General features: G+C 49.8%; 5 protein-coding genes across 5 annotated transcripts; all 5 read right to left on the bottom strand.

Moving 5' to 3' along the window:
• Positions 1 to 331: 331 nt before the first annotated feature.
• Positions 332 to 1,915, bottom strand: BO79DRAFT_179082 (putative di-, tri-valent inorganic cation transporter; the record flags this gene model as incomplete). Its single annotated transcript, XM_025680009.1, has 8 exons — positions 332 to 667; positions 726 to 805; positions 855 to 1,022; positions 1,299 to 1,379; positions 1,428 to 1,575; positions 1,625 to 1,672; positions 1,717 to 1,766; positions 1,834 to 1,915. 8 exons carry the CDS (start codon positions 1,913 to 1,915, stop codon positions 356 to 358), a joined length of 969 nt encoding a protein of 322 aa, XP_025536552.1. The 3' UTR covers positions 332 to 355.
• A 462-nt stretch (positions 1,916 to 2,377) lies between these two features.
• On the bottom strand, positions 2,378 to 4,661 carry BO79DRAFT_273073 (spore-specific catalase CatA; the record flags this gene model as incomplete). Its single annotated transcript, XM_025687480.1, has 3 exons — positions 2,378 to 3,931; positions 3,987 to 4,412; positions 4,470 to 4,661. 3 exons carry the CDS (start codon positions 4,659 to 4,661, stop codon positions 2,378 to 2,380), a joined length of 2,172 nt encoding a protein of 723 aa, XP_025536551.1.
• A 606-nt stretch (positions 4,662 to 5,267) lies between these two features.
• On the bottom strand, positions 5,268 to 7,622 carry BO79DRAFT_289762 (AFG1 family ATPase). The gene is made up of 4 exons (XM_025688813.1): positions 6,986 to 7,622; positions 6,422 to 6,866; positions 5,847 to 6,363; positions 5,268 to 5,761 (listed from the first exon to the last, which is right to left on the bottom strand). The coding sequence occupies exons 1-4, from the start codon at positions 7,344 to 7,346 to the stop codon at positions 5,408 to 5,410; spliced, it is 1,677 nt and encodes a 558-aa protein (XP_025536550.1). The 5' UTR covers positions 7,347 to 7,622; the 3' UTR covers positions 5,268 to 5,407.
• Positions 7,623 to 7,864: 242 nt separating this feature from the next.
• Positions 7,865 to 11,146, bottom strand: BO79DRAFT_210787 (phosphatidylinositol-3-phosphate-binding protein BEM1). The gene is made up of 4 exons (XM_025682889.1): positions 10,715 to 11,146; positions 10,350 to 10,478; positions 9,241 to 9,996; positions 7,865 to 9,164 (listed from the first exon to the last, which is right to left on the bottom strand). Exons 1-4 carry the CDS (start codon positions 10,718 to 10,720, stop codon positions 8,250 to 8,252), a joined length of 1,806 nt encoding a protein of 601 aa, XP_025536549.1. The 5' UTR covers positions 10,721 to 11,146; the 3' UTR covers positions 7,865 to 8,249.
• Positions 11,147 to 16,168: 5,022 nt separating this feature from the next.
• Positions 16,169 to 18,451, bottom strand: BO79DRAFT_179077 (SAC3/GANP domain protein). Its single transcript, XM_025680008.1, has 3 exons — positions 18,108 to 18,451; positions 16,787 to 18,047; positions 16,169 to 16,733 (listed from the first exon to the last, which is right to left on the bottom strand). Exons 1-3 carry the CDS (start codon positions 18,178 to 18,180, stop codon positions 16,517 to 16,519), a joined length of 1,551 nt encoding a protein of 516 aa, XP_025536548.1. The 5' UTR covers positions 18,181 to 18,451; the 3' UTR covers positions 16,169 to 16,516.
• Positions 18,452 to 18,588: the final 137 nt, after the last annotated feature.

Raw genomic sequence — 18,588 nt, 5'->3', positions numbered from 1 at the left:
TAAGAATCACAGGTGGGCACAGAAGCACAGCCGAAGGTTTAAACGACCAGGCGGAATATGTTCCGCATACTAGTTGGGGGCGAGAGATGGACTTCACATCTCATCAATGGGGCTCGGATCAACAACGAAAGAAGAGCGACAATCATTCGAGTGGATAAGTATGGTTGAAGCGGAGGAAGGAAGAGAAGCATTCAGTGATGGGATATTAACAAACTAACTAGTAACAACCAGGTCAGATGACCCGGCCTCCCCGTGACATTCGCCATCTTCATCTTTATTTTCATCTTATTCTTCTCCTCTGCTCGTTTATACCTGTACTTTCTTATCATCCCTTTATCCAAATTTCATATGTTCTCTATCCACAGCACGTCAATTCTTCACATAATGTTCCACATATCACCTGACACTTCTCCGACATTTCCATCTGTGAAACCCGTTCTGTTTCCACTGTCGGCTGTCCTACTGCGATCGTCTCCGGATGGGCCATCTCTGGCTGAATCGTGGTGGAATGGATCCCATATGCGTGGAAACATTCGTTGATGGTCTTACTCAATTTCAGGAAACTCGGCACTGAACAATCGGATACCATCACATGGACCGATGCGAGCGCCTTGTGCTGGTTCAGGCGCCAGATATGTAGCTCGTGGACCGATAGGACACCGGGAATCTGCCAAACCCCAAATTGTGAGAATTTACTCGATGAGTGTAGCCTCGTTTTGGCCTACCTTCTCTATATCATGCTTCACATCCTCAAGGTCGACTCCATTAGGTGCACTTTCTAGCAGAATGATTCCACATCGCCGCACTGTTATTGGGTTCAGCATCCATGGATCAAATAACATGAAAGGACATACCTAGTGGAATTGAAGACAGCATGATCATTATGGCTATTCCCATGCTTGTGCCCGGATCCGCATAGAATCGCCCTCCATAGTGAGTAAACCATATGACCAAGGCCGCTGCCATCACCCCAAGGTTATTGGCCGCATCGCCCATAACATGGGTCAAGACCCCCAGCATTCCTAGGTCATGTCCGTGAGAGGCTGTCCGAGGCCCATGCGAAACATGTTTATGGTTATCGTGCTACAGAGTAGAAGTCAGCCAGCTGAATGCTCTTATTCCTGCTAAAGTACTAACGTTCGGACTTTCTGGTCGTTCCAGTTCGGTAATGTCATCTGTCGCCGACACAGGAAGCTCTTCCAGAGCTACTGAGCTAGGTTCATGTCCATGATCATGATGGTGATGCTCTGTAAAACAGTTACCGAGGCCGCCTCATTAGCTGTTGAAGCCGGAATTACCATGGAGAAAAGTGGCGCTGATAAGATTCAGGGTCAGTCCGATGGCCCCCATGATGAACATGAGCTTAGGATTCTCAACACCTGTTGCACATTAACCGGATGAGTTTGACAGGAGGACGGAGCACCAACGCTGGAGTGTGATGAATCGCTCAATGGACTGTAGGAAAATGCTAATCCCAAGCGCGAAGAGTAGGACGCCATTGAAGAAGGCGCCCAGCAACTGGGCTCGTTGCCAGCCAAAAGATAGGGCTTTCGGCGATTCGTCTGCTTCTGATACCTGGAGTGAACTCAGTACCTGCTGCAACTTTCTTGACCGTGCCGTGGACTACCTTGAGAGCAACGAGCGCGACAACAAACCCGACCAGGTCGTTCAACTAGATTCATAAGTGACCGCTTTGCAACAATGAGCCACACATACATAATGAAAAGCATCGGCCACCAAAGCAAGGGAATGTGTGTAAAAACCAACTACCGTACGGTCGCATCAGCCAGGCTTGCAATGAAGCAATCTGCAGAGGGATAGAGGGGAGCCAACCTGAGATCTCAGCCACAAAGAATGCCGAGGAGATGACAACTACCACCGTCAATCGCGTGGCGCGTGATATTTTGAGCACCATGATACCGAACTCCCTCAGATGAGAATGAGACAAAGCCCGGACGACCTTTTGCTGTAGAAGTACTCACGGCCAGGTGTGAGGCTACCGGCTTATTACCCCTTACATTAGAATCGGGCCGGGCTGGAATGCGATGAACTTTACAAACCAGGCTGGCCGAACATGTTGTGAGGGACCCTTTCTAGGGTGTCTATACCTAGGCAAACATGTTACTCTCAAGTATCTATGCTGAGGGTGAAGGTCTAGACTGTTGTGCCATCCAGCTCCGACATGCTCACACCATTACCCATGTCACACATCATATGCAGCTGACGTAGCAATCTCGGCATTTTATTCCAATTGTAACTGCTGCTAGAGTTGATTCTCTCAGCTTCTCACTTACTGGGAGTTTACTACAAACCATGTTGTGACAAACATCAGGGACCGCTATTCATTATCTCATAAATACTTGTTACCGACATTCTACTATGCAGCGATCTCATCCACCAAGCCATCTAACTCTCTCTGCCAGTTCCTGTGCCTCGAGATTTGCCAGATAAACTGGTCGATGAATCCCTTGCTCTCGCTACCAATATTGGACGATACTTGCAATAGCTGTGCAGGTGCGCCATGGGCAGTCACCACTCCATAGCTCTCCTTAACCTGACCATCCGAGGCATATTTGACCGCATCTAGGTTGATTTGCTTCCGGATGAAGTCCACCGCTTCGTTAACGCCAGAAATAGGCTTCAAGTGTGCAAAAGACTCAGCAATCCAGTGCTTAGCGATGCCGTTCTTCGCCAGCACATCAACGTGCTTTCCACCAGGTACGAAAGTCGCGTCAAAGAGTGTGGAACGCATTCCTGGGAAGTGGTGGTCGGGAATCACCTTCTCCCCTGATTCGGAGGTGACACCCTGGCGCTGGGATCCAATGGTGAATACAAATGCATTTTGCTTCTGCAAAGCGCTCTTCATGTCCCCGTATGAGTTGAGGTCGAAGCCATCTGCGATCAGGATGGCAACTCGGCGAGTAGCAATCTGTGCGCTGTCAGGAAGGTAGTCAAATTGGCTCAAGCCCTTTGATGTTTTTCCATCGTTCTCCTTTGGTGCCTTGGTCGGCGTGTTGCCTCCGACATTCTTCGCAACAGTCTTAGCCAGCTGGAGGTCAACGACAGCCAGTCGTTCTGAAAGACGCTTATACACGATCTCCTCATCACAATGGTCCAACTCGAAGGAGAATGCTTTGGAGACATGAAGCTTTTCTATGGGGCTGAGGGAGTTGTAGAACAGTTGGGCCTGGTTGAAATGCTCGCTGAATTTGTCTGACAGTGCACGTGCTTTCACGCCGCGCTGCTTCTCGGGGTAGGTCGCAAAACCCCCATGGGCTGGAGAGGATGGGGGGTTCGCATCGAACCTGTTAGGCCAATAGTTCACCTTGCCCTTTGTGATGCGGTGTCTCATCGGACCATCCCGGTTGACCAGACTCATGTACGGACATACGGGACGGTTGATTGGCAATTCTTGCCAGTTAGGGCCCAGGCGGGAGATTTGCGTATCGAAGTAGGAGAAGTTGCGGCCCACAAGAAGGGGATCGTCCGAGAAATCAATACCGGGCACGATATGGCTTGTGCAGAAAGCCACTTGCTCGGTTTGGGGGAAGTACTCGTCAACATTGCGATTCAGTTCCAGCTGTCCAATGTACTGGATTGGCACAAGCTCCTCCGGCCAGATCTTGGTTGCATCCTGGATATCGAACTCAAAGTCATCCTTCTTCTCCTCTGGAATCACTTGGATGCCGAACTTCCACCTGGGGTACTGGCCTGCCTCAATGGCATCCATCAGATCCTTTCGATGGAAGTCCGGATCCTGACCTGCAATTTTCAGCGCTTCGTCCCAGACGAGGGAATGAACCCCGAGCTCCGGGGTGAAATGGAACTTGACAAAGTGCCTCTGCCCCTTGTCATTAACCAGACAGTAGGTATTGACACCGAAGCCTTGCATCATACGGTACGAACGAGGGATAGCACGATCCGACATGACCTGAAAAACCAATCAGCCAGCTGCCCATTCAGCAAATAAACCAGAAAAGACTCACCCACTGCTGCATATGCGTCGTCTCCGAATGCATATATTGAAAATCCCAAAAGTTGTTATGAGCACTCTGCCCCTGAGGAATCTCATTATGCGGCTCCGGCTTAACCGAATGAATAACATCAGGAAACTTGATGGCATCCTGAATGAAAAAGACAGGGATATTATTCCCCACAATATCCCAATTTCCTTCAGCAGTATACATCTTCACAGCGAAACCTCGAACATCCCGAACAGTATCCGCACTCCCCCGACTACCCTGGACGGTGGAAAACCGCACAAAGACGGGCGTTTCGCGCTCCGTGTCATTCAAGACACCGGCTGAGGAGAGATCAGGAATGGCTTTATGGAGCTTGAAGGTTCCGAAGGCTCCAGCACCGCGGGCATGCACGACTCGTTCGGGGATCCGTTCGTGGTCGAAGCGCATGATCTGCACTGGTCAGTCGATACTCTAGCAGAGGACTGTGTTATAAGAAAGGGATCATACCTTCTCCCTCGCAATCGGATCCTCCAACAATGAAGGACCATTATGCTGCGTATCAACGACGCGAAGCCAATGATCCGGATCCGAGATTTTGATCCCGTAATCTGTAGTCATGGGTTGAACTCCGGATAGTTGGATTGTGTCCCGGGCGAGATCATCTTGTTTGGTGGTCATGTTGAAGCGTTCGCTGGCCATGATGGAAGTATTATCCCTCACACTGGTGATACTAAGTATACAGTGATGAGAAATCTATTTCTCAGAAGATAGTAGCCTGGGATACTATATACCTATATACCCATCCGCCCCAACCCGACCAATCTATTTCTAAGCACTTGTAATCAATACCCCCAGTCGATCAGGGACTGCGTAGTCTGGACCGGAACCATGATGCAACGCTGTCTGTCAATGGTCCACAGGTTTGGTGTGAAGAGAAGAACTCATGATGTCAGTGATGAGCACTAGAGTCCACTCCCTGCATTCATTGACAGTCTCCATCGTAGAGGAGCCATCGCCTATGCTTTTGGCCAATGGCAATTGAATCATTAAGAAAAGTGACAGGAGCACTCAGCTGAGAGTGGAGAAAACTTAAACTGTCCCTGATAGATAGACAGACTTGTTTGACTGAAGTTCCTGGTTGATCGTTGGGTGGGTTAATGACGTCATGTTCTACTTACCTTATATCAGAGTTGTATAGTCAACAACACAATACAAACTGTGTGAATGAATAATGCAAACATGTACTCATCACCATAATATTCAACTAAACTCTCTATGATCCGTAAATGCAATTGTAAATGTATACACGTATGTATAGAAGAAGTATATATGCAACGAAGAAACCAGCAACCATCTAATCTAGATAGTAGAAACAACAACATCTCCCCCCCCCTCTAAAATTCAGGTAAAAGATGAGTAAGAAAAGGATGATGGTGGTGGAAAAATCACATATTATCCTCCGACCAGCGACTCCTCGCCTTCAAATACGCATCATGTTCACTCTTCCCATGATCCGCATCCATTCCCACTCCCAACCCGCGCTCCACCCACATCTTACTTCCCATTTCGGACAGACGGGACAATGCTCTCGCGAACGCGAACCGCTCCTCATCACCACTGAAAATCGAGGTCGTTTTGAGCGCTTGCATCGACAGGCCTAGATCGTCCATCATCATACGCATCGCGTCGGAGAGGTCCGCGCCGTCGTCGTTGCTGCCGTCCGTGAGGGTGGATTTGACGTCGTCGGCTGAGAGGAAGAGGTTGGTGAGGGGGACTTCAGTGGTGAGGACTAATTTTGCCTGTTTGATTCATATTGTTAGTTTGAGTTGGTATTGGTATTGGGTGATTGTTTGGGGGGAAAGGTTTGGTTGGGGGCAAACGCACCCGACTCTCATAGACGGCATCGATGAAAGTAATGAACCGTCTAGCCAGATCTCTCTGGGTGAGGTTCATGCCCGGCACATCGGTGATGATGAAGGCTTCGTAGTTCCGGACGAGTTCTAGGTAGTCCGCTGCGCCGGTAGCGCTGCCGATGAGCTGCTGGAAACTGAATTTGGCGGCTTTGCCGCTGGCCAGGGGCACATGGATCTTGCGACCCCAGACTTCTTGAGTGGCGGGGTGTGGGGGGTCGTTGATGGGGTCGCCGAGGAAGTCGAACCATTTCTGGGCGTGGTGGTCGGCGTCTGGGCCGAGCGGGTGGTGGTAGACGGCTGCTGGGGGACGGGGGATTTTGCGGTAGTCGGTGGGGGAATTGAGGTTGATGACGTCGAGGGCGGTCTTGAGGAGGTTGATGCAGGGGATGAAGGATTCGCGTTGGATGCCGTTCTTGTAGAGGTCGTCGGGGTGGCGGTTGGAGGTGGTGACGAGGAGGACGCCGTGGGACATGAGGGATTCGAGGAGTCTGTGGTTTTGTCTGTGAGTAATGGTTGTGATTTGGGTGAGGCTGGTCGGTGTACTACCTTCGGAGAATCATCGCATCTGCGACATCTGTGCACTGGAACTCGTCGAAACACAGCACACTCGAGCCCTCTGCGATGGAAGCCGCCACGAGAGGCAGCGCATCAAAGTCGTTGCCGTACTTCATCTTGACAACGTGCATGCGCTTGTGCACATCCTGCATGAAGTTGTGGAAGTGGATGCGGGTCTTGGTCTTGATGTTCGGTGGGAGGGTCTCGTAGAACAGGTCCATGAGCATGGTCTTGCCGCATCCTACGTCGCCGTACATGTACAGTCCCTTGGGGAGGGATTCGGGGATTGTGAGTTCCTGCTTTGCGTTGCGTCCGAACAGCGAGCCGAAGAACGACTTGGGCTTGGGGTCGAGGGATTCGATGCTTGGCTGGACGACCGGCGGGGGGTTGTAGGATCGCAGTCGTTCGTACAGGTCCTGCAGTTGCTCAATGATCTCTGTTCATTGAAATTCAAGCATGTTAGCGTGTGTAATCGAGATAAGGCCATTAATTCAGACTCTCCCTCCCCTACGGCAGTGACCTCCGACAACCAATTCGCATGGGAATCCAACATACGTCTTTGATACGGATCATCTCGCAAGCGACCCTGCTGTACACGAGCATCATACTCCACCAGCGGACCACCCTGCATCCCAGCTGCAGCGTCACCCTCCACAGCCTTCCCCTCGGCGGCTGTCGCAAAGCGGCGCGCATACTGGCCTTGCGACAACCTCACATCAACAGTATCATGAACCGGTACCCGGTGAGCCGTCACCGAGGGACGATAGCGAGAGTTGTTCGCGCCATGAGCAGCCCGTCTATACTCCCTGGCGCCAGGCCGGCGAGTGCCCCGAGGAACGGCACGCAAAAGAGGGCCCCGAGCCCTCAGTGCGCCGGGCAGGTAGTCCGCGCACAATTTCGCCGAGGATCCGCTCATGGACGTTGCGTATAACGAAAAGTGTATGGGAAAATGGTGTGTGTCTGATCAAATGTGCGTTGCGACAAAGTCGTGGAGTCTTAAACCCGAGGTTGTTCGGTCGGCAAATACTCGGCGAATGAGACGGTCAAGTGCGGCGCCCACGCGGCGAAGAAGCGGGGACAGACAAGTGGACACTGGAGAGGGCAACAGGAATGCACGCGCTGACAAGTATGTACAAGTCGACTCGACTCAACGGGTCGAATGCAAGTATGCAAGTGAGAAAGAAAGTCCTCTGAAGAGCCCCGATATTGACCGGAAGAGCAGAACTCCGCGGCGAAAAGGAACCGAAGCAACAAGAAAAGGCATTCCGATGGTTTATCATGTGACTCGGAGAGCGGCAACTGATCGGCCCCCAGATTTAGAGCCGACAAAGCCTTATTTGGCCGAGTGGATCATTCGTTTATTGTGAACGCCGGAACGGTAATTGGTTCCCTACCATGTGTTCTACTTGGCACAAAAAGCAGATGGTAAACAGTAGGTGTCGTAGCCTACGGCTAGAATATATATGCAAGAGAAGACTTATGTACAAAAGACAATAGCGCATCACAGTAATAGGGTATGGAGGGTAAACAATCAGCCATGGCCCACACAACAGAAAAGTGCAGCTTCAAAAAAAACAAACAAAGAGTACATGATGGCGTAAACGTTTCAGACATGTCATTCTTGTCAAAGCATCAACCTCGTGATTCAATAACAACCGCTCAGAGGCTGATGACCAGAGACAACAGGAAAAATAACCATAACACCGGGACACCCGATGCACCGCCACAAACGGGTGCAATATTCGGACAACAAAAGAAACTAATAAAAATGACAGACAGATCTATCGGGATATAGACGGAGGGTGATAAAATAACGCTTCTATGCAAGTCCAACATATAGTGTGAGCTTGGAGTTCCGCTGGATCGCCGTGTCCAGGTCACTGTCCGTGGCCAAGTCGACGTACGTCCCGGACGGTTCGTCCTTGTACTGGACCATAATTTCGTCCTGAATCTTTAGACGGTCCGTGAGCTTCTCCTTGAGCTGCTGAAGGCTGATGTCGTTCGGGACCCGGATCGCAATGAGGTCGTCCTGGAAGAAAACCTTGACTTTCATGGCTCCGCCGCTCGACGTCGACACCTGCGTTAACGAGCTAGGTTGGCGGTTCATCGGGGGTGGTGCGCCATTGGAAAGTGAGAGGGAGGGTTGACCGCGCTGGTGCGAGTTGCGCTCTGTGTGAACGGCAATCGGTGCCTGCGACGACTGGCGCGACACGCTCCGTGACGGCTCATTCGCCGAGGAATGATGCGAGCCACCGGAGAACCGGGTCTCTTCGCCAAATGCGTTGGGATCGATTTCAAAGTCACCGGGGCGGGGAGCGAAGAGCTGACGGACCAACTGGCAGCGAGAGATATGGGGCGGCATAGCCAAGAGCTTCTTGATATATTCATCCAAATTCTGTCGGCGGCCGTTGGAGATGGCGTCCGTGACATGGGTGACTGGTCCGGGCATATACGGCAGCGTGCGCGGCTTGCCACGGTTACCGGCTTCCTCCTCGAATTGAGTCAACAGTGCGATCTGGAAATCGTAAAAGTCGTGGTAGTAGCGGGCCAACTCCCAGCAGCGACCGTCCTCCATTTTGGCCTCGATGATGTACCAGTATTTGTCGTTGTCAAAGCAGTACCGGGGAATAGACGCCGCGATGGGCGCCATCAATGACTGGTGATAACTCTGCTGCGATTGATGCGAAACTTGTTGCACAAGCGACCCTTTACTGGCATTGCGAGTGTGGTAGCCCTATCGCACGAAAGGTTAGGGCGACAGTCCTCACGAGTCGCGCATGCGACAAAAGGAGGAAACATTGGAGACTTACCTGGGACTGGCCATTTTGACTCATTTGACTCTGACGTCCGATGGACATCTTGTCCATGCTCGACGTGACGGACTGCATCGACGAGCCACCAGCGGAGTCGATCTTGCCCAGCGTAATGCTGCTGTTCTTGTATTCGGCCGTCATCTTCTTCCATTCCTCCACCTTCGGCACGCCGGCACGCCTCACAGCTTCAAGCGGATCGGTGACCGCTTGACCTGTCTGCATATCGCGAAGTTCGAGGAAGGACACGGGGATGAGACCCGGGCCACCCAGGCGACCGATAGGTTTGGCGACAAACCATTCCTGGTTCGACTGGGCGATAACAATAATGGCCTCGCCAGCTTTGGCGTCTAGTTCGTCCGGTCGCTCGGCCTGGAAGTCGTACTGAACGATGCCATAGACCATGGCACTCGAGCCCTTCCCCAACTGCGACATCCTGGGTTGGAAGCTATTGCGGGAAGAATTGCTGATGAAGTCTGTACCTGGGAAGGCAGCTCGATCGGAGAAGCCTGAGTCGTGCGGCTCTTTCTTCTTATGATGGTCCACCGATCCGGCGCTGTGTCTCTCGTTTTTGCCAATCACTTCAAAGAAGGACACGGGAACCAACCCCCTCGCACTAGGGATGAGCGGATTGCACGCTTCGTACCAGTCCAAGTCGTCCTCCCTGCTGATAACGTGAAAGAAGTCTCCCTTGCTGAAGGCGAGTTCCTGCGAGTTCCCGGGTTCCGGTTGGTAATCGTAGAGCGCTTTGATGACCTACGCGCAGCACAGGGATGTGGTCAACAACGGGTCGCCAAGGATAGGCTGCTCGACTAATGTCGGCGAACGAAAGCGAATAAAACGCAGAGAAATCAATTACAATCGACAAACAACTCCAAAAATGAATTTTTGAAGGATGCGACTATAGAAGAAAAGGAGGGGTAAAGGCAGGGGGGGGGAGAAGGAGGGGAGGGTGGGATCAACCAGGGATCCGAAAGGCAAAGAAATGGAAAGAGTGGAAATAGAAATTGAGAATCGGAGAGGGATGGAAAAAATAAAAATGGAAAGGAAATTAAATTAAGGCGAAAAAGTGAAGGGGAAAATTAAAGAAAGGAAAGGGTGTAACACACCTTCTTTGGCGGAAGGATGGCGATGGCGGACTTTGGAGTAATAGAAAGGTGGTGGTGACTATGGTGACTGAGATGGTGGTGGTGGTGGGGTTTGGGATCTTTCTCCCCTTTGAGAGAGCGTCGAATGGCCTAATTAATTGGCGGTGTTGGAGATTAGTCCAGAGCCGATAGATTGCGCGCGGCAATAATGATCGTTCCCAGTCAGAAAGAAGAAAGGGAAGGGCCACAGTCATCAAATCAAGGTGCTAATTTTTCGGGGAGGAGGGCGCTCGGAACAAGCGACAATCGAGATAAACGAGGGGCGGGAAAACGAGGGGTTTGCTTGCAGGCGGGTTTGCCAGCTTGGAACAGATAGATGTACGTACCTTCATTATTTAGTTTGCTAAATTCTCCTTCCGGGCGAAACTAAATAAATGAACGTCGGAATGAATCAATGAATAATACTCCCTAGGCAGGTCAACCTAGCCAGGCCGTGCCCACAGGTGGTCGGGAACGCCAGATCAGCCGCCGAGGCAAGGCAAGACGTAAGTACGGGGACGAGTAGGGTTTGGTAGTTTGAGCGAGGCCTGCAGCAGACAAGATATGATCATCCACTTTATGCCCGTTGTCAGCCACCCCGGTCCAGGCGTATCACTGTAAACTCGAAGGTCTTGTCGGCGATGGGATGTGTTGGAATACAAAGAAACCAAAAGAACAAGAGAATGGGCGGCAATCCCGGGAAGCAGCTGAGAGAGACGAATGAGGCAAAAGAGACAGGGTAAATGAGTAAAAGAAAAAAAAAAAAAAAAAAAAAAAAATAGTAAGACGAAAACTTTAAATCTGAACAATGAAGGAGCGTTTTAAAGTGATACAGTAAAAAAGATAGTAACAGACAAAATAGCCTGGGGTTTGATAGGGAAATAGAGAGAGAGACAGAGAGAGAGACAGAGAGAGAGACAGAGAGAGGGACAAGAGGGAGTGTCAATGGATGAAATAGAGCGGACGGTTGTCAGCGGCGATATGTTGTTATAGTAAGAAAAATTAGAGTAACTCCCTAGACGCTGGTCTGCAAGTAACCCAGACAAGTGTGACAGTGCAGTGGCCTCCTAATTTCTGCTGGTCTTTCTTTGCCTATTTTTCGCCCTCAAACGAGCAGGACTACCACGGACGAGCCGGTATGGGGAGTTCTGGATTGCGACGACTGGGACAGAAAAAAAGCGGCCCGCTTTCCTTTGGTGTTCCCCCCGCCCCTGAGGATGGATGGATGGATGGGTGGATGGGTGGATGGGAATAGAATGGGTGCGCTGGAGTGGTTCAGTGGGTGGACAATGACGAGGATCCACGCGTGACAGCTCGGCGGAAGGTTCCCAGGATTGCAGTGTTCTGGAAGGTCCTCCCCCCAGCAAAAGGGTTTAATATTTTTTTCCTTTTCTTTGAGTTACCAGATAGTTCGCCTGCTCCTTGCGACACACCCGGTTATGGAAGTCGGGAGATAGTAAAGTTGGCGGCGATGATGACGATGATGATGGTGGTGGTGGGAGAGGCAAGAAGTAAGTAGTAGTAAGCGGTCGAGTCAAAAGGGACGGCGATAGGAGAATAATGGGCCGTCCTGACTCCTACCACCACTTTGCGGGAGCACTTGGTGGCTGTGACCCAGACGAAGGAGAGGCAAATAAGTGGATTGAGTGGATTAGTGGCCGGATGGCATGGACCGTCGTGGGGTGTGAAGGATGGAAGCCGTCGAGAAATCGAACTGCTGGTTCAACTGTGGCGGGTACTCCAGCACCCTCGTCCCGGTTGGTTGGTTCCCCGACCTGCGAATTGGAGATGAGGGAGGTTAGTATGGCGTTGGTTTTGTCCTCGTGGCAGTAAATCGAACTCGAGGAAGGATCCAGAGAAGGGTTACAAGCGGGTATAAAACCAGATGACTGGGATTAAAGGAGGTGGTGGTGAAAAAGTGAAAGTAGGCAGAGCACGATACTTCATCCGCCGGTCGAAGGCACATACACTTACCAACAAAGGAAGGCAATGTCCGGTTTGTAGCAGATCGTGATAGACGTTGGACTGGCTGGCTGGACTAGTTTTCTGCTCGGATCGCCTGGTCCTAGAAGCTAGTGCGTCTATTTCTTCACTTTCTTTTTTTAAACCTAGACTAACAGAGGAAATGACGACAAACTCAAACTGCTTGGAGTGAAAAGTGATTGTGATTGTGATAGTGATGGGGGCAAATCATCCATAAGGAAAATCAAAAAGATTGCGAGACAAGACAAGACAAAAGAGCGGTTCAGAAGGAGACAATATAATGATATTATAACCTACCCAACGCTGCCTGCCTCAATACATACCATACATCAATCAAATCCCAACAATCAAGACCCAAAATCTAGAGAGCACACACCATACAGACTCACTCACTCACACACCTACAAAATCCAATGAATTTTCTCACCCACCAATGTCAATTCCTTCAGCTTCGACGCCAAAGCAGGTGGTTGTGTGCCTAAAATCCTTTATTTAGTCGATTCACCAGTCAACCAGCAGACCGGGAGCTGCTCCCCGGCCGTCTGCATGGATGCACCGCGTAAGGTATGACGGCCGATGTCCACCCTGGTTGGTCGCTAAGGGACTAGGAAGTAAATACTTAGTTAGCTGAGACTCCTTAGTTTGTTTCTGCTTCCAGCCCTGTTGGTAGTGTCATCCCTGACTCTATTACCTCTTTCTTGTTAGTGATTTTATTCCTTGATTATGATTTTCCCCTTTCCCTTTAGTTAGTTAGTTTAAGGTGGGTTCATTATTCACTTCCCTTATTTTACTTTTCATATTTCCTCCCCCTGGGCGCAGTTGGGCAGCAGTGAACCACCGCCCCTCCCAAATTCCCTTTTCCCCCGTCGCATTAAACTGGGAGTGGTATAGAAGGCCGGCACCGTCCAGCTGGAAACCCGCCCGATCGATAGGCGATAAGAATCAGCCGAACAGACTAGAAATAAAAGCAACCATGGCTCGCAGCCCCTGTGTGTGGTGTAGTGTGGTGTGTGTGTGTCCCAGATTCTGCAGGAGACAAACCAAAAGCCCAGCGCGTACGCACTGTGTATGGGCCACAAGTGGCCCCGGTCCAGCGTACCTGAGTTGCGACGGGCAGGGCAGGAATGGTCATTGGGCTGCTCGGGTGGGCAAGGAAGAAGGTGTGTGTGGGTTCAACACACACACACCGAGTTTGCCCATCCACACACCACACCACAGACACACACACACACATTCCTGTGGTCTGTGTGCCCTTCCTTTTTAATTAACGGAGGGCTGCCAACTGCCGGCTGATTCAGGTATCAACTAGTTTTAACAAACTAGTTAGTAACCAGTTCTACAGACTATCTAGACTTGTTCGATTTATCGTAGCAGAGTTTAATTAACCCCGACGACTTCATAATCTTATTTTTTACTAAGCGGGAAGACAAAATGGGAAAGGGACGAACTGCTCCCAATTTTTATCTTTTTTTAATTTACCCATCTCCTGGACTATCATTTCCCCTGTACCGCTGTACCTCCGAGCCTGAAACTCTGCAAAAGGAGCTCGGACGGGGAAAAAGGTACTTAGGCTGGAAACGCATCCCATGGTTTGTATGCCTGGATTTTACCCAAATCAGCCAACCCAACCCAGCTTTACATTTGCTACACTAATTCCAATCAGTTTGGATCGGCACAGGGTCTCTTCTCCATCTAGTATAGATGGTGGATGATCAGGTCTGAAGGAAATCCCCCGGAGTTCCGCCTCAAGATGGATTAGTTTGGATCCCAACGATGCTGTAACCCAAATGCTAGCTAGTTGGCAAGGTAAAGATGTATATCCGCGCTTTTGCCAATATGACCGAGGCTGTAAGGGACGGCTGAGCTCTTTCGAGCATTATTCTAAAAGGTCAAGTACTTTACATCCAGCCTCAAAAATTCACATCCGTATCTACCAAAGTAGATATAGTATGCACGCGATCTCTGTCTCCTCTAGTACCTACAGTAGTGGCACACCCCAGCTGCAGAGTATGACATGGATTCTCCAAGCAAGATATTACTCTACTACACAATTGTCTAGATCCATTCCATTCCCCCAAGCCAGTTCTCAAAAACCTTGTACATCCTGCACCTCATCCACCTTCACAGACACACCACCCTTGCAGGTAGTAGACAAGCCCAGTCACTGCACCCAGTCAAATCCCTAACCGGGCTTATTCCAGACGCCGTCCGCATAAGGTTATTGCGAGTATATGCGAGTATAAGAAATAAGAAAAAAAACAAGATGATACGCGGAACAAGCGAAAGCTGAAGTCAACGCCACACCACAAAATAGAATTTCAGTCTATCCATCTGCCGTTAGTAGCCGATAGAAGATAAAGGTAGCTAATTAATTAGATACAGTAGTCGAGGCACACTGCAGCAGCTTAGCTACCTACAAAAGTATCTAGTAGGTACTTAGATAGCTGGACCGGATACGCGCACAGCTGATCGGGTCATACATTATTCGTCACTCTGGATGTAAGTGGGTAAGTAAAATCGATCCATCCATCGAGCCCACCAGCCAGCTGAGTTAAGTACTTTGTAGCTGAGCTAAAAAGTACAAAGCTGATTGTAGTACTTTGTGCCAGTACCACAGAATATTGCGTATATTCAGCCCTTTAATGTGAAGCACGATCCATAGATCATGTCCTGCTGTTACTTTCTACTACTATACTCTGGTAAACCCCGCACCACCACCACCACCACCACCACCACCACCACCACCACCACGTGAAAAGTACCTACCAACTATCATATTGTTTCAGTCCTCAATACTATAGACCATGAAACAAGCACTGAAACAACCCTCATCTGACGAATCCAAACAGCACCTACCTATACCATATACTATCTTCAGCCTCGTGCAGATACCCCCAACCCATCCTGCCAATCTGATATATCATTCTCCACATGTCATATGCACTCTTCCATCCCCTCTCCTCCCTTTCCCCTCCGATTGTAGTAAGATAAATAATGTACATAATAAGTTATCCGCAGGAGTTATCTAACTCTCGATGATCGAAATCGATCTACAGCTGATCATCGGGTTTGATTTCCGTCTCGTCTCGTCTTTCAGGTTTTTGCCACCATCAGATCATACTAACGGTTATCTACTTACTTACCTACCTAATTCGGAAGGTATATGCATGGTCACTCACTCACTCACTTACCACAGTAAGTAAGTACTAAGTACTTTAATGAAAAGGTCCAAAGTACGGGTCTAGACCGGTGGGGGGAGGGAGGACTATCTATTTTACTTCGGAGTGGGAGAGATCGACTCGTCAGATTTAGTGGATTAAACTAAATAGCTGGGTATAGTATAGTGTCATGTATCATGTACGAGGGTAGTTAGATACATTCATAGATCATTGTTGACTTATCACTGTAGATCTTCCTCTAACGGTCGACTTACTTCCTCCTTCATGTAACTTTGATCTCATCTCGCTTGCGTTGATGATGTGCGGGGTATCAATGTAACTACTTATTGACTGTTTTGACGTACCCCTCATTTGTGGGGCGATTGTGGTAGTAAGTACTTTGTATGTCCTGTTGGATACATAATGTTGGGGTGAATGGATGTGTCTGATGTTTAAGGGAGGGGGATTTTTATTGGTTTGAGGGTGGTGTGGTAAGGTTCATGAGAGGGGTGAAATTGGCGCAGTGGGCAGGATAATGAGGACCGTTTTTGTTCTTATACTGCGGAGACAGACTTGTATCAGTTGACGCCGTGGTGGGTACAATGGGGCTGCTGCCCATACTTTTCGTGTTTTAGAATTGACAATGATCATTGTATTGACAGCTGCGCTACCGAAATGTTATCAAACAAACGTCAGACGCCTTCCCTTATACCCACTTCTGCCTTCCATCCATCGACTTTTTTTTCTCTGTGCACTACCAATCCTCCTCAAGTCAAAATGGGTATATGTACTCAGATCGTAAGCGGTTAATGCAGGACGCCTCTAATGCCGGAAGCAAGGAAATAAAACGAACAGAACTCCAAGCGCCCTGAAGAAACGAACAGAATAGGGGAAAGCTGGGGTGTGCTAGAAGTATCCAGAATGGTGAAAGGGGTGTCGTAAGGTGAAAGTGAAACCGCAGGTTGCAAGGAGGAAAAGAAAAAAATAAGTAAAATCGAGATACGGAACTTAGATCTGTCCCTTGATATCGACAATTCGGTGGGCCTCGGCCTTGGCTCCTTCGAACAGTTGGCCGGCCCTGCCACCCGTAAGCAGTCTCACCACGCCATCTTTCTCTTGGAGGAGGTCCTCCGAAGTATGGTCCAAAATGAAGCGGGCGCTCTGCTCGTCGGACTCGAAACCAAGTTCTTCAGTAATGAAACGGATGTTTACATCAGGTTTGTACCTGTATTATCAAGGTCAGTGGCCGTCACACGTAGAGTCAGAACAGAAACTTACGCTTTACAGATTGCTGCAAGTGCAGAAAGTCGCTCACGATCCACGAACATATCCATTAGATAAGCCCCCATATTCGGGGTGTCGAGATAAAGCTGGAAGAAACGGTGATAGTTCCCAAGAGCAAGAGCGGAACGGACATCCAACGCATGTTTCACAGCAAGATCCCGTTTGTCTGCTGCGGTTAGATCGGCCAAGGCATCGTTCATGGCCGTCCAGTTGCGGGTATGGATGAAATAGAGGATACGATAGGCCTTGAACTCCGTAGGATGACCGCCAAGTTGCTGTGCATACAACGCTCGTAGTTGAGTCTGGCACTGATTATACTCACCAAGGTCACCTTTCTCTAGGGCAATTCGGGCATGGATTTCATAGACGCTGACAGTGAATTCGTTCCTGATATGCTGTACAGTCAAATCTTGACGGAGGGATTTGAACTGATCACAGATATAGCCATAGTTGTTGTCCTTTTTCCATTTCTTCTTCAGTAGGTCTAATGTTTTCATCAAGACCGGCAAGGGACGAACGGTATCCGGATTCGGTGCAGAAGTCAGGCGGAAGTAATTCTTCTCGAGCTCCTGGCACCTTCCGACAACAGGGCCTTGGTTTGCATTGGGGGTCGGTGATGCACCGCGGGAAGAGGGTGAAGATCCATGTCGTCCTTGTGCGTCCTCGAAACGTTTCCTCCGCATCTCCAGATTAGCTTTTGACTTACTTGGGTTCTTACTGTCCATCTTCTGCCGCTTGTCTGTGGAAGGATAAGTGACTCGGTCTTCAAAGGCATTCTGGTTGTTAGTTTGTCTCCATGGTGGACAGCTGCTCGCGTCTCCGTGGTACTCCACCGATTTCCTCTTCTTCGATAGGTCAACCAATGGAGTGCTGGACTTCTTCGGCGAATGTGTCCCAAATGTGGCCCAAGTCGAGACACCTGGGCTGGCGAGCACCATGTTGCGGTCGTTTTGAACCATGACCTGCGGCAGAGGCAGGGTTTCCCAGTCGATCTTATCGAGCATATTACCCTCTGCTGCCTCCGTGATGACCGACTTGAGTTTCGCCTCCATCTCACTCCGGTCGACCGTGGGAAGGCGGTTTTCGGGCGCAAAGCTGCGTTGCACATATTTGCGGACGGCTTCTGGAAATTCTACTTTTTTGCGGGTGGCGGCATCGGCAGACGTCGTCGGGGGTGTAGAAGAAGGAACAGGGTTGGTGACTTTTGTGGGCGCGATACTACGGCGTGCTTGCACTGGGATATAAGCTGGGGCCACTGCTGCCACGTTAGTCAAGTCTGTCTGAACAAATATCACGGGCGAGAAGAGAAGCATACCATGACCAGAGTGAATTGAGGTGGTAGCGGTGGCTGAAGCCGCAACACGCCATGGTGGGATGCCGGAGCTCATGATGAATGAAGAAACGATGATCTATTATAGGGGCAGTGCAAAAAGGGACAATAAAGAAATGCGAAGAGTGATGATAATCAGAAAAGAGAGGTATTAACTACGGATGATTTGGTTCGAGCCAGTCAGAACATATTCCTACACCAACAGAGCCGAGTAGGTATCACTGAATGTAAGAGAAGATAAAGGTCGGCCGGTCTGTTTCTAACGAGACAAGGGGCAAGATGATATGTAAGTTATCCACAGGGGTATGTTCTCCAGGCTTCGGGGTGAGTGAATAAGGATGATGAGCGGAGAGAGAGGGAGACTCGCTTAGTGACGCTGGATCCCACTTGACTTGTCTCGGTGGCGGAGATTTCGTCTTGGCACGGAGACAAGATACCGCCTACCCAATATAGACAGATTACATCA

This window comes from Aspergillus costaricaensis (genome assembly GCF_003184835.1).
Source record: "Aspergillus costaricaensis CBS 115574 unplaced genomic scaffold BO79scaffold_30, whole genome shotgun sequence".
In the NCBI taxonomy this organism is placed as follows: domain Eukaryota; kingdom Fungi; phylum Ascomycota; class Eurotiomycetes; order Eurotiales; family Aspergillaceae; genus Aspergillus; species Aspergillus costaricensis.
This window is presented reverse-complemented; position numbering and strand designations above follow the sequence as displayed.